Consider the following 16,122-nt stretch of genomic DNA (forward strand, 5'->3'; position numbering starts at 1 on the left):
ATTCTTATACAATAATAAACAATTATTTCTCTTGTAATCACAAATAAATGCTATATCCTAGTATAATCTTTATTTGCAAGGTCTAACCTTAGTATAGTAAACAATGTAATTAAATAATTTTGTGTAATTATTTTACAATAATCATTATAAAAACCATAAATAAGTTGTCATATTATTGTTGAACTTAAATATACACCAAATAAAACTGATATAAGAAAATTTAATTCATATCATAGTTTGTGTAAAAATTTAGTTAGAAAGTATTTTTTATTAATTTGACTTAAATAAATATATTCTAATTAAGGTAAATATTTAAAAGATAGTTATTAATGAATAAAAAATAAAAATAATATGGTTTTTTTATTATTATAGAGGAAATGAATATAAAATTGCTACGTGACATCATAGAACAATTTTTTTTATTATTATTATAATCATTATTATTATTATTATTATATATTAAATAAATTTGTATTTGTTCTCTTTTTATAATTACACAAATTTAGTCTCTAATTTTTAAAATCAAAGTTTTGACCCATCCATCGATTGACCGAATTAAAAGTGTTTATTTGATATATAAAAGAATTGTTTACTAATTTATCTAATCTTAAATTGTCACATTTATTTTTCTTTTTATTTTAAAAAAAGTTATAACATTTTCAACGCTACTTCTAGTAGAATTTGAGTTTATAACTTCCTAGTTTTTTTTTTCTTTCATCATTACCTTAAGTACATTAATTTTATGTTATTTATTTTAAAATTTTAGTCAAATGTGACTATCTAACAAAAATACTAGAAAATGTATAAACATGATTTATATGTCATTTTATAATTTATCAAATATTTCTAATTCTAAAAATTAACTTAACCTGAAAATGAACAAATTTAGTTTTACGACTTCATTATCTTGTCACAATACAAGATTTTTGACACAAGTATACAAAATAAGTAAGAATAATGAATAACTATAAGTTTATCATTTTATAATAAAGACGAAATCAAAGGCCACCATTGCTCAAAGTGCTTGTCAACTTGAACATAAGATTTATCAAAAGAAATATATATATATATATATATATATATATATATATATATATATATGGAAGGGGCCTAAAGGCTGAGCAGAATCACAACAGGTTCCAGAAATGGATGCATGCATATCATCCCAATAATGGAAAAGTTACACTAGCTTGCTTATAGGACATTGCTATATCAGGCTACACAACACAATGCATGCCTTTGTGAATAGTTTAAAAGGTCAATAAGAAGATTGTCTAAAAACCAATTTAGTTAGTGTTCTAAGAGTAAATGATTTTCCAATTAATAAGCAGTCTATATTGATTATATTTTTAATGTTCATTTAGTTTAGATGCCTATATTTTGAGGATTAATATTTTTATATATGTAAAGATTTATTTATTTGACTTTATTTATATACAAGAGATATTTTCTTATTATTATAATTTTGAGATTTTATATTCTTTTAGCATGTGTTATTTTTTTAATGAAAGGTGTTACACAAATAAATAATTAACACATGTTGTATATCAATAAAAACACTAGGTCTAGAGACGAGATGATCCAAACTCTTCTTCTCCCAATAGCCTTGTTTCTCATGTGCATCCACTCCAAATTATATTGTCCATTGATCTTTAATGTAGAGTTCTTTCTTAAGCATTAGAATAAAAGAGTTTGCATGGTAAGACAATAAACAAAATTACAATAAGGAATAAGCTCATCATTCAACTTAGAAGAAATAGAGTCTTACATCCATCCATTAAAACTTCATCTTCAATCTTTTTCACATGAGAGACTTCATCATTAAACAAAGAGTTAGATTTTGGAATTTGGTATTCTTCACTTGGAACTTCTTTTTGAAATCCCTCGAGGAAAAAAATTTCACAAACAAACAAAGAGTCAGAATGAAAAGAAGAATAATCATATATCTCTTTATCGTTTGTTATATTTTTTTCATTCTCTTTTTCTATCATCTTTTTTTTTTCCGCCTCTCAACTTTTTCTCTTTTGTTAGGAGAGAATGAAGAGTTTGGGAAGGGAAGGTTTAGGAGAAGTTTTGGGCCACAAAAGGGGAGACAAAGGGAGGGGTGCCAAGAAGGTGAGGGGAGGCACGAGTAATGAAAGGAAGAAGAGGAAAGGGGGAGGAATTTTGAAATGAGGGCAAAAAAGTATTTTCCTTTTAGGTATTTCACTTTTTCATTGTAAGAACCAAGTCCAATAATAAGATCTAAAAGTAATTGTTGGAAAAGACTTGAAGTCAGAAGTACAAAACAGAAAAATATAACACAGATTGGAGGTTTGTTGTGCCGTGAAAAAACACTGCCTTGAAAGCAAAATTCGGCTAGACCTTGATGCAATCTAGTTTTGCCGACTGCTCCCCAAGGTTAACACAACGAGCCTATGAACACGTGCACTCGTGGCCTTAGGCTATGGAAATCACAGAACAATTGCCCAGAATTTTAGAAATAGATAATAAGAAAAGAATTGAAAATTATTTTCTGCCCGTGCAAGCCTCTGCAAGACTATGACAGTCCTCTTTTTTAATAGCAAAACCAATGAAAAACGTCTTTCTCTTTTCCTGTCCACAAATCATAATTATTAGCTACACATTCAACAAATTGACCGTTAGAGAATTGCTAATAAAGTGGAGGTTATGCTATTTGGTTTATAGCTAATCAAGAGCATTAAATAAAAGGAAATATTTGTTAAAAGAATAACAATCAAAACTGTTTAAAATCAGTTAGGAAATTTGGGAATAAAGAAAAGGAATATTATATTTCCGATGTGGGACATCACAATGAAACAATTGTGGCTTCAGTTTGCCATTGTCCAACAATCCCCCACCAATGGTAAAGCTGGAGTTAAAAAAGGAGCAATTTCTGGGCAAAAGAGAGAGTAACATTTAAGTATCAATATCATAATGATTGAATTGATACATAGTGAAGTAAGGCAACAATTGTGTCTAGGTAGTGAATTACTCTTGAACTACCAAGTTTTCAAATGAGACCCTTACAACACATGTATTTCTCTAATATTTGTGATTTCCGCGATATTACAAACCAACGCTTTTAATGGCCATGCGCACACCTTGGATACTAATGAGAGCTCTAGAAAGAAAGCCTAATTCTTTCATAGAAGGCGGCCCACCTTCACTCTCATGAAGTTGAATCCATCAAGTGCGTCTCAAAAGCACCACCAAAGAGGCTATGGATTCATTAAGAGCAAAAAATTCTCATCTTTCAAAATAACAAGCGGTGAGTCCATCAAGTCCAATTCATATGGACCACCTAATAATTAAGGCTATGCACTCATTAAGAACTGAAAGTTCAACCTATCCACAATGTATTACCACATGTCATGGAGATGAGAAATGTAATACAATAGAGTAATCATATGGTTTCGTTTGACCATTGATGGTATCCACCATACTTTCCTCAACACAAAGGCTTAAGCCCCATCCCCCTCGACGATTCAAGTACAACTTTCTTTGTTAGACCTTTAGTGAACGGATCTGCCAAGTTGTTCTCTGATCTAACAAACTGTAATGAGATCACACCATTTTTTAACAATTCTCTGACTGAACTGTGTCTAATGCGTATGTGTCTCCTTTTTCCATTATAAACAATGTTCTTAGCAATTCCAATAGCTGCTTCAGAGTCACAATGAAGAGAAACTGGTATAGACCGTTTCCCCCACAATGGCACATCTGCCAACAAGTTTCTCAACCATTCAGCTTCTTGACCTGCTAAATCAAGAGCAATAAATTCTGATTCCATAGTTGAAGGTGCTATACAAGTTTGCTTGGAAGACTTTCATGATATGGCACCTCCACCTAAAGTAAAAACATATCCACTAGTGGAACTTACTTCATCATTATCAGTAACCCAATTTGCATCACAAAATCCTTCTAACACAGCAGGAAATTTATAAAAATGCAAACATCAATCCATAGTACCTTTAAGATACCTGAGTAAGCGACGAAGTGCAGTCCAATGTTCATTACCTGGATTGTGAGTATATCTGCTTAGTCTACTCACAGCATATGCTATGTCAGGTCTAGTACAATTCATGAGAAACATAACACTCCCTATGATTTTAGCATATTCAGTTTGTGAAACACTAGAACCATTGTTTTTCTTAAGATGTATGCTAGGATCATAGGGAGTTCTCACAGGTAATTCATCATAACAGTTAAATTTTTTAAGTATCTTTTCAATATAATGTGACTGACACAAGGAAAAACCATTATCACTTTTTCTCATTTTAACTCCAAGAATCACATCAGCTTCTCCTAGATCTTTCATATCAAAATGAGAAGATAAGAATAATTTGGTCTTTTCCACTACAATCACATTAGTACCGAAAATTAACATGTCATCAACATATAAACATATTATCACACATTCTTGTCCAAACAATTTAGAGTAAACACAAGTGTCAGATGAATTCACAATATAACCATCACTTACCAAAGTTTGGTCAAATTTTTCATACCATTGTTTGGGAGCCTGTTTAAGGCCATATAATGATTTTCTCAACTTACACACTTTGTTCTCTTGACCTTGAATCACATAGCCCTCAGGTTGTTCCACATAAATTTCCTCTCTCAAGTCACCATTAAGAAAAGCTGTCTTTATATTCATTTGATGCACTATAAGTCCATGAATAGCAGCTAAAGCAACAAGAGAACGAATTGTGGAAATTTTAGTAACAGGAGAATATGTATCAAAATAGTCAATTTCTTTCTTTTGTGTGTAACCAACAACTACTAATCTAGCCTTAAATTTATCAATGGTTCCATCAGTTCTTAATTTCTTTCTAAAAATCCATTTGCATCTAATTGGTTTACTTCCCTTAGGTAAGTCAACTAAATCCCAAGTATGATTATACATGATAGAATCTAATTCACTATTAATTGCCTCTTTCCAAAAATTGGCATCAATGGAAGTTACAGCCTCATTATAAGTTTTAGGATCTTCCTCAATGAGAAAAGTAGATACAAAAACATCATTTATTTTATCGACATCATTGTTTTCAACCACGAAGGCAGTAACAAAATCTGGTCCAAAACTACTTTCTATTCTCTTCCTTTTACTTCTTCTAGGTTCATTAACTTGTTCATTTGTTACAGAGGAAGAAGTATGCAAATGTAAAGGCACTGAAGTAGTATTACAAGAAGAAATCAATTCATTAACATGTTTTGTTAAAGGAAATTCTTGTTCAAAAAATTCTGCATTTCTAGATTCACAAATAGAATTATCATTCAAACGCAAGAACCTATAAGCAGCACTATTTTGAGCATATCCAATAAACACACAATCAAAAGTTTTGGTACCTACATTAGTCCTCTTGAAATCTGGTAGAGCTACCTTAGCAAGACATCCCCATACTTTTAAAAAAAAATTAAATTTGGCGCAAATCCTTTCCATAATTCATAGGGAGTTTTATCTAGTCGTTTATGGGGAACTCTATTTAGTATATAACAGGCCGACAAAATGGCTTCCCCCCACACTTGGGTAGACATACCAGAACTTAATAACATAGCGTTCATCATTTCTAGTTATTACTATTTTGTCAGCTTCAAAAACCAATTTTAATCTAGCTCTATTTAGACAACTACCAGAAATTAGGTTCCTACACAGAGAGGGAACATACAAAACATCACTCAAAGATAATGTTTTTCCAGAAGTAAGTTTAAGGAGAATCTTTCCTTTACCAAGCACTCCAGCTGTAGCTGAATTTCCCATGAAAACACATTCTCCGTCATCAGCATCCTCAATCTGGTGAAAAAGCTCTTTGTTGGCGCATAAGTGTTTAGAAGCACCGGTATCTAGAATCCAGTCCACCTTGTTGTCGACCATGTTTGCCTCCACTACCACAGCAGCTATCATTTCTTCATTTTCTGCTAGATGTGCTTGAGGAGCATGTGGTGCAGCAGGTTTCGAGTTGTTAGATTGTTATCCCTTCCTCAGTTTGCACTCATAAGCTTTATGACCTGTTTTGCCACAAACATAGCACTCACCCTTTCTTTTCTGAATCTTGTTATCACCTTTGTTGATATTAGTGTGTGTTTTCTTTTGTCCTTTTTTCTGAAATCATTTTTCTTTTCCTTTTGACCTGTATTGATCAGCAAACTCAACAACATTAGCATTAACTGAATTTACAGAATGTAAAACATGCTTATCTTTAAGTCGGTTGGCCTCCTCTGTCTTCATATGATTTATTAATTCTTGAAGTGACAAGTCCCTCTTCTTGTGTTTCAGTTGGTTGCGGTAGTCACTCCACGAAGGTGGAAATTTTTCTAGAAGCACATTAGCCACATATTTCTTTCTTCCAACATCGTCATCGCCGTAACGTTTCAGCAGAGTGTCCCATATTGTTTTCGCAGACTTTTGATTAATGAAAAGATCAAACAGATTATCTGCCATATGAGTTAGCAGATGACCTCTAGCAGTTTTGTTGTCCTTTTCATATTTCTTCTTTGCTTCTTCGTCAGCTTTCTTGATTTCTGCAGGAAGCGGTGTGACGACAGGGGTAGCAGGAGTTTCAGGAGTAGATGATTCAGAAGCGTTGACATCAGCGGGAGGATCTTCAAATAGCACATAATCAACCTCTAAGGCTTCAAACAAAATCAACAGTTTTTGAGACCATCTCCTATAATTTGAGCCGTCTAGAGGTTCTATTATCGACATATCCGGAATGATTTTTGACAGACTTCCAGCCATTTCTGTTTAGTACTTGATGCAAGGAAAAAATAAACCTTTGCTTTCAAATTGTTGGAAAAGACTTGAAGTCAGAAGTACAAAACAGAAAAATATAACACAGATTGGAGGTTTGTTGTGCCGTGAAAAAACACTGCCTTGAAAGCAAAATTCGGCTAGACCTTGATGCAATCTAATTTTGCCGACTGCTCCCCAAGGTTAACACAACGAGCCTATGAACACGTGCACTCGTGGCCTTAGGCTATGGAAATCACAGAACAATTGCCCAGAATTTTAGAAGTAGATAATAAAAAAATAATTGAAAATTATTTTCTGCCCGTGTAAGCCTCTGCAAGACTATGACAGTCCTCTTTTTTAATAGCAAAACCAATAAAAAACGTCTTTCTCTTTTCCTGTCCACAAATCATAATTATTAGCTACACATTCAACAAATTGACTGTTAGAGAATTGCTAATAAAGTGGAGGTTATGCTATTTGGTTTATAGCTAATCAAGAGCATTAAATAAAAGGAAATATTTGTTAAAAGAATAACAATCAAAACGGTTTAAAATCAGTTAAGAAATTTGGGAATAAAACGGGGGGGGGGGGGGGGGGGACTCTTTCCATGTTTCACGTATGTCAAATTCTTTGAAAAAAAGAAGCAAAAGTTAATATTGATGTCTTCAAATTTGATCGAAGTTTATTTTCTGAAATGTTCAACCATGACACACATGTAATCTAATTAAAAAGAATGTCAATAACATATTTTCTAACACCTTTTTGGATACATATTTAATTATTTGTTGAACTTTATTGAAAAATACAAAAATAATAAGTAAAACTCATTAAATAACAAATGAGATCTTCTAAATTGTGTGTATTTCAATCAACTTCAACTAATAATAGAAATATTCAAAAAAAAATGTGTTCAATCCTCTCTAATTAAAGATTGATTAAGCACGTAAGAACATTGAATGAGATGAACATTATTCAGCTAACAACTTAATCAATGAGGTGTTCAATTGATTGGCACCATATTGTTTAAAGTTGAGTATCAAATCAATGATAAGAAGTTTTGTGTGATGCCTTTACCCAAAAAGCTAAAAAATGATTATACTTTGCAGACGAATGAAAAACTTCAAAGGACAAACAAAACAAGAGTAGTGGGAGAAAACGAATGGATGGAGGAGACATGAACACTTCTTGTGGTCCTCAATGCCCTCTTCTTTCTATTCTCATTTTTCACATCTCCAACTAACCCACTTCGAGTCCCGACCCACTTTCCTGCAAAATGAAATTACATAAGTCACAATGCTGAACCATTTTTATTTGAATTGAAATTGTTATCCTAAACGTGTGTACTTTTTGCACAAACTTATGTAATTAGGTATATAACGTGTGTGAAATTTTATATATGAAATTTTTAAACATAACTTTTATATGATTTTATTTTCAAAATTACATTTTCTTATTTTTAAGGGATACATCTTACTCTTTTAATGTGTTTAAAAGTTCATTAGTTTTAGATTAATTTAACATTGTTATTCTGTCTTGTGTTTTTCTTTAATTATAGATTTTTTTTTATTATATAAAAATAACTTTTAGTTAAAAAAGAATGTAAAAAGGATAATAAAATAAGATTTATTTATTGTGTTTTGACTAATTAAAGTACAGATATAAATACAAAATAATTCAATCCAATTCAAAACGCTTTTTTATATTGGATGGAGTTGAATTTATATTCAAATTAATTCAAAATGAACTGTAGTATATATTTATGACAGGATCAAGTGACTTTTGTGCTTCAAAGTTCACTAAACATGTTATAGAATTTGTGTTGAATTAATTAACAACACTAGTAACCTCTAAAATGAATAGAATAATTACAATTCTTATAAGAATTTAATTAGAATATATTAATAATGTAAGGAAATTTAGTGTCATGCAATCATGAATTGTTATCTAATAAAATATTATTTATTTTTGTAATAATTATTTTAAAAATCATATCTAAAATAATTTCTAGTTAATTCATATTATAAAGTCTTTTATACTGATAATGTATATGGTTTACATTACTTGATGGTATCACTATGGTTTCCTGCTCTGAAATAAGGGATATTTGGATGAGAGAAAAAAGGTTTTCAGGCCATAATTTTATGAAACTGAATGGGAAGTTCTAGAGGATAAAAAATCTCCAAGTTCATCAAGAATATTTAGGAGTGTCACTGTATAGGTACAGGATTACATAAAGTACACTTCATTAGTACTTGTACCAAAGTTCTAGAGGATAAAAAATCTCAAGTTCATCAAGAATATTTAGGAGTGTCACTGTATAGTGTACAAGATTACATAGAGTACACTTCATTGGTACTTGTACCAAAGGGGGGTACACACTCGAATTTGTTAACTCAATTTAGATCAACTGCACTTGGCTGCAAGGCACTAACCAAGATCGACGAAAATAGAAAGAAACCAATTATTGTTCATAATCTCACTTCTAAGTACAAAGTAGTCTTATTGTCTCTTTAGCTAATTCATTCCACTAAAGAATTCTAACCAAAATTTTCTTAAGGCTACATATTAAAGTGGATTCTGAAAAAACTTAGGATCATACTTGTGTAACTTCTTTCTTCAAAATCCTCAACAATGGCTAGGTCCTAGATAGCAGCTTCCTTCTTATGCCTCAGGCCCGGGGACGGGAAGACCCTTTAATATCTCTTCATAATATTTCATGTGTACAGATACACTGATGCTTATATTTTACTACAATCAGAGTTCTAAGGTTGCTAGTTGAGATATACAAACAAAACAATAAATTGACCATTTGACATCAACATTACAATTGAGGGCATGTGATACTTTTATATATAGTGGAAGGGCCAGGGATCATATCTCCGAGGACTTAAAAGTGCAAATGTATTGAAACATATTTTATCAAGATTCAAAAGTTTTTTTTTTTTTTTGTGGTGATGGTCTGGTTGGGTGGGGAGGGGAGTTTTAGACTGTCTTCCTACTTTATCTATAACCTTATCAAGGTTTTCTCTTCTTTGTAGTCACCCTTGAAATAAATTCAAGTGGCATTGCCATAGCCTCAGTATACTTTACAATATTGTCATATCATAGTGCAATTAATGCTCTACTAATGAATGCAAGAAGTTTAAAAACAATTCTTAATGCAGCCAGATTAGAAAGTGATTGCAAAAGAAAAATGACATTAACAGGTCATTCAGTCAGATAAAACTTGTCCTCCAAAGATATTCAAAATACTATAACCTTCATGCCACATCCTATGACTATGGCTAAAGTTTTAATAGTTTTAAGTCAGTCACTGCTGTTTTTATGCCAAAACAAATAAATAACTGAAGAACAAGCAGCATTTACACATTTCCAACAGCAAGAGGCATTTTGACTTTGGTCTTAGGTGTTTGCTAATTTTATTTATGTAGCCATCCAAAATACTGAGAGCTTAGGTCAAAGCATCCATCCAGGAATAAATCCATTGACTTGTTGAGCTTGAGTTGTGGCAGCTAGCTGCTGCTCTGAGGCTTCAGGGTTGTACCTGTAGTCAGAACTGTACCAAGGGACAAGCATTATAATATAATTCAAATCACCACATTCAGCTAAAAAATACAAGAAAGTGGCTTATAGATTACCCTATCTGCAATGTGGGGTTGCACTCCAAAGGCTGGAAAAAGCCTTGGGAGTGAGCATTTTGTGTACCATATGACATACTTTGCTCACCAGCTTCCCATGTTTGCCTATACTGGTTTCTTGAATTGATTTCTTCCAGCTGCCAATAAAGTAGTCATGAATCAAATCATCATTAGAGGACCATAATTTTGATTAGAAGAATAAAAGATACAAGGTTACATTAGACACTATTGAATAGTTTTTCCATATTATATTAAAAACAAGTGCACAATCATATTATGCAACAGGACAACAACAACAATAATATCAATCCATAATCATACTGGTTTTATATGGTTAGCCAAGTGGAGAAAATGAGGAACTTCTGACAAGGTTTTTATTTATTTTGTTTGAAGAAATTCATTTTGTGAATTCAGTTCTTAGACTAATCTAAGAACTATTTACTAGAAAACTTTAACTTCCAAATATCCAATTCCAATCTGATATGCCAAGAATTAAGATGCAAGGTTGTGCTTCTAAATGGATTTATAGGAATAAATAAAACTAAAAAATTATCACACTGAGCGAGATGTCATATTGCCAATTTTGCTTATTGTGGGATGAACTTCGTGGGAAATGGTATGATGTTTGTTACCTTCATGGTCAAAGATCTGTTTGCTTCTACCAACATATGCTCCTGTATCAAACAATAGCTTGAAAGTGTTAGACACACACAAAGTTGATTTACTCTATACTCTATAATTATGCTAACTACCTTATTCTGAAGATCAGCTAACTGGTCCAGCATGAACTGAGTCTGCAAAGTAATGTTCCACATAGTGTCAGAAAATAGGAATCATAATCAGCTTTCCAATAATGGAACTTCAGACTCGTAAATTGGCATTTGAAACCATGTGAAGAAAAAAATTCAATCAAGAAAATACATGCAATTTCTTGACACTATCATCTTCTTGGCTTATAAAAAAGTTAGATACAATGAACAGAAAATCCTGTTGGTGTCCATTTTCGCTAACAGTAATTCATTAACTTTGTTACTCAACTATTTGAACTTTGAACTCCTAATCCAGAAGAACTAATGCCAAGTTTACTTTTATATATAGAAAATATCTAAGAGAAAGATGTGAAATCACATGGAGAAAACTACATTAGTTATGTGGCCAGGGTCAATGCAACAAGTACAACATTGATGAGCTTTCTATGTATAATTTTCTGAAGGAAAAAAAAATGAAACATTGATATTTTATCACCTTTGTGGACCTCACTTGCTTGAGAGATGAATCCAGTTGCCGCTCAAGCTGCTCAAGATCTTTGGTATTTAGTGGGCCCAAGTCTTCACCAAGAAGGTTCCTGCAGCATGGAACAATTGCATGCATGGTCTTTAATGAAAACACTGCTGATGCAAATGGTATTCAATCATGATGAATAATTTACTGACTGCAAGAAAATTATGAAAATTTTCTCAAAAAGTTTAAAAAGAATAGTGAAAGCCAGGTTACAAGTTTTTAATATAGAACTGATTTTATCAGGAGTTTTGTGTATTTTTTTTAAATACTTTTATATGAAATTCACCTTTGGGTCCTTTGAAGAGATTCAAATCTTGCTTTCAGCTTCAAGTACTCACGGTAGCTGCTCTGCTATACAAAAGCAAATGACAAATGAAATATAACAAAGTGGAATTAATTTAAATAAGATATATTTTATTTTAAGTTGGCAATCAAAGTTCTAGCGATATAATAAGACTTTCCTAAGTGAAATTTTTAAAAGATGTTATATTTCTATAATGTTATAAACAATGGCATTACTACGTACCTCAAGCTCTTTGCCAGGTTTGCTGACTTCAACTGCACCATAGCTGCACTTTTGGTACCTTTCAAGTGTTTTGAGCATGCTGCAGATTCAAGAAGGAGAGAAAGGAAGAACTAATAAAATTGGTGATGGTGTATGGATAACCATACCAAAAGGTGTTTCACATTCTGGGTTATCTAATCCGAAATTTACAAGAGGATAATTCGGAACGAAGATTTTACATTCCAGATTATCTAATTCGGAATTTTCAAAGGGTGTAGGCTGAAATTGTTAAAGTACGTGCAGGAATAATAGGCCTACGTTACATTTAAAATGCGGTGCCAATTTTATTGGAGGCCCAAAAGTTAGAATTTGCTCCTCTTATGACACTATTTTTTGCCGACCCAAAACAAACAAAAACAAAAAACTTTAATGACACAAAATCAACATCAGCAATTAATATACTTTATCTATGCATTTATATTTTATTAATCATCTATATCAGAGTGACTAGTTATTAATGGTCTATATATAGACTCTAATATAATGTTGTGTTAGATGTATGAGGACCTTGATTTCTTGGGTAAATTTGGAGAAAAATGGAAGGTAACACCACAAATCACGGCAAAAGTTCCACTAAATGTTGAAGATAATAGAAATATATAATTAAAGCAAGCAGAAAATAAACACGTAATGTTTCTTTAGTGCTGCAGATATTATATGTAGAATTGAGAATATAATCTGATTAAAAGGAAGAAAAAAGTGAACTATGTCTGGCATCGAACCAAATATTTCCTATAAGTATCAAATATAAGCAGTATATTAGCATGATCTTCTGAAGCAATACAATGGGAAGCTAGAAAATCAAACTACATATTGGAAGAAACAAAAAAGCATTAACATATTACTATATCAGATGGAGTTGGTGACTGGTTATTGATTGAACATAATATAGTTTCCACATGTTAAGCAGCTCTAGGACTGTTATGATGCATGACAAGATAAATAAATATACCACTCATGTATTTTAAAAGTGTAATTTACTCTTTTTGATGATCAACATGCTAAAATAATTATATAAGAAAGACTAAACTAGAAAGCACTAGAATATACAACATGAAGAATGACATTTACACATTTGTTCTAGTTAATACAGTTAAACACAAATTCGTACATGACCCCATATCTGCGCTTCTTAACTAAACCACATCATAACTAAAAGAGATAAATCCATAAATAGCATTACTTATACAACAGCTGGTGTTAGATATTCATATTCATATGTTTTAGAGGCCGGTTACACATTATTTGAATAAAAAATAATTGCAATGCTGCTATGTAATTAATCTCTAATTGTCAATAAATCTTTTCTAGGGTTAAATCCCAAGTTAGGCAGATTTTTTCTTTGTCAACTCATTTACTAGCCAAGCTGTGATCTTCCAACCTTTGAGATAAATATCTGCATTCTTCATACTGGCTTTTTATAACACATAGAAACAATCTCATATAACACTCATGCAGTAATATGATCATATTGATGAGAAAATAACCTTTGAAAATACAATGTTGTTCAATTGTCTTAAAATATATAAATGATCTAATAAATATGTTAAGAACATGTCGATGTGAGAATTTATTTCAACAACAAATCATTCTGCCGTATTCCCCACGAGAGGATAGGGAAAACAAAAATTAAGGAAAGTGAATAGAATTAATTTAATTTATTGCCATTAAATGTCCAGCATAACCAACTTACTCTCTCAGCATTGAACTTCAATGAGATAGACTTGTAAGGGCACACCTATCTCATGTTTGTCCTTTCAAATTTCAGTACTAACAAATTCATTACTAAAGTACTTGGCTTTAATAATAAGGGATATATAATACAAGATTGTAAGACAACAACTAGTCATCAATTTCAACTCAAGCATAAAAACTAGAGGGATTGGAGGAGAAAGTATAATTAGTTAATTAGTTAATATGAATTAAAGTGAAGAGAAAAATTAATAGAACTTTTACATGGAAAATACTAAAATGATATTATATTTATATTCACCAGATGTTCATATGCTTAGATAGTTATTACTTATTAGATATAATATCGTTCCCCTTTATTTAAGAAAAAGAAATACTAACTATATTAAATGCAGCAATTTCAGACAAAAAAAGTCCCGTACACTGATACACAGTGGTAAGCTGATGATGAAATAAAAACATCCTTTATTGCTTTCCAAATGTCAAACTTATTTGTTTTAGAGTAACCAAATAGTGTTTATTTGTTTTCGGTGCAACACACTGGACGCTTACATTCCGTCCTTGCTTCATTGGACTTAAGATGTGTTCAATGTTGTCATAAGAACTTCATTTCAGGACAATCAAGTACTGCTGCTACACATCTTGGTCAACAACTCACATACATAGATATAGCCAGACTTTAAAGAAAAAAATAACAAGAAAGCAAAAAAAAAAACAAAAAAAATATAATACAAAGAAATTAAACAAAAATCAGGCCAGTTAAAAAATAAAAAATAAAACAGATCTATTAGCCTTGTTGTTTAATAAAAAGAATCCATGGAGGAAAAAATTACATAAAATTAAGCAAAAATCACTAAAACCTGGAGGGGGAAAAGAAAACAAAAAAGGAAGGGAAATCAATCAACAAAATCCGTACAAGAAAACAAAACATCACACATATTTTCCAGATCATGATCTACATCACCAGATCTTACAATCTTACATTCAAAAGATCATATCAAAGTTGAAAGATTAATTAATTACTTCAACTCCAGCTCATAGGAAAAAAGAAATATGAAAATTCTTCTCAAGCCAGTAGAACTTACAAAATCCACAAACTCACACTACGAAATAAGATTCAAGAAGTCATGTGGAGAAATAATAAAACAGCAAAAAAGGGTATTTTTTTCCAAAAAAAAATAGTCACCTCAAATCTCAAATATAAGCAAATCAAAGGAGAGCCAAGCAAGTAGATCTTAAATATATTCACACTTAAATATATAAAACAAAGATTAGAGAAACTCATTCGAATTTTTATATGATTATGAGTGCAAATAATTAAAACAAACAAAAATAACACATACCTGTTGGTGCTACAGAATTCATAAAGCTTGCCGCGGGTAGAGAAGATGATGAGGGCAACCTCAGCATCACAGAGAACAGAAAGCTCATAGGCTTTCTTGAGAAGCCCATTTCTCCTCTTTGCAAACGTTACCTGCCTGTTTATCTTGTTCTCTATCCTTTTGAGCTCCACTCTTCCCCTCCCCATAATATTTCTACACCTAATTATTATCAAATACTAATATTTTTATATATTGCCTTATATCTTCCTTATTCAAAATATTTTCCCTTTTTCCTTATATCTTTGTTTCTTTCTTCTTTTATACGTACAGTTTCTATTTTTTTCTTTCTATCCCCTCTCTTAGGTACCTGTTGAACCTTCTTTTCTGGGTCAGTACTCTACTAAACCCAAATTTGTGAAAAACAAGAGAGGGTTCTGGAGTAGTTCAAGACACTCTTGGAACCCTAGAGAGAGAGGAAAAAATTTGAGGAGAGAGAAAGAGAACAAAGCAAACATCATCAACAACAACAACAACACAGTTGTGTCTATCAAACTTGGCTTTTTTATCCTCAGATGTTCACTTTTTTTCTTTTTCTATTTTTCTCTTTGTTCCAATCTCCACCATTAAATGGAGTGCATCTTGCTAGGGTTGGTCCGAGTTTCCTGTTTCATACAAGTTTCTTTTTATCATGCTTTACTGGGTTAAGGTATTTTTGGCAAAAAATATTTTCCCGTTCTCACTTATAGCGCGTGTGAAACACGCTCATTATAACCTATTGGCTTGTGGGACGCCTCTAATACACGGGCGCGTGGAGACAGCTGTCTTTAACTGTGGATGATATTAAGAAAATTCTGTCATTTTTTTCCACTGTGTTCACGTTAGTAGAGC

At 31.9% G+C, this 16,122-nt stretch overlaps 1 protein-coding gene across 2 annotated transcripts; it reads right to left on the reverse strand.

Moving 5' to 3' along the window:
* Positions 1–9,892: 9,892 nt before the first annotated feature.
* On the reverse strand, positions 9,893–15,810 carry LOC114381045 (developmental protein SEPALLATA 1-like). Of its 2 annotated transcripts, none has more exons than XM_028340220.1 (8): positions 15,256–15,810; positions 12,182–12,260; positions 11,942–12,006; positions 11,620–11,719; positions 11,127–11,168; positions 11,007–11,048; positions 10,375–10,511; positions 9,893–10,292 (listed from the first exon to the last, which is right to left on the reverse strand). In XM_028340220.1, exons 1-8 carry the CDS (start codon positions 15,438–15,440, stop codon positions 10,193–10,195), a joined length of 750 nt encoding a protein of 249 aa, XP_028196021.1. In that variant the 5' UTR covers positions 15,441–15,810; the 3' UTR covers positions 9,893–10,192. The 2 variants fall into 2 exon arrangements, with proteins under 2 accessions (XP_028196021.1, XP_028196022.1); XM_028340221.1 differs by having other exon boundaries at positions 11,942–12,003; positions 15,256–15,808.
* Between the last annotated feature and the right edge of the window lie 312 nt (positions 15,811–16,122).

The sequence above is a fragment of the Glycine soja genome, chromosome 13 (genome assembly GCF_004193775.1).
Source record: "Glycine soja cultivar W05 chromosome 13, ASM419377v2, whole genome shotgun sequence".
Classification (NCBI taxonomy): Eukaryota; Viridiplantae; Streptophyta; class Magnoliopsida; order Fabales; family Fabaceae; genus Glycine; species Glycine soja.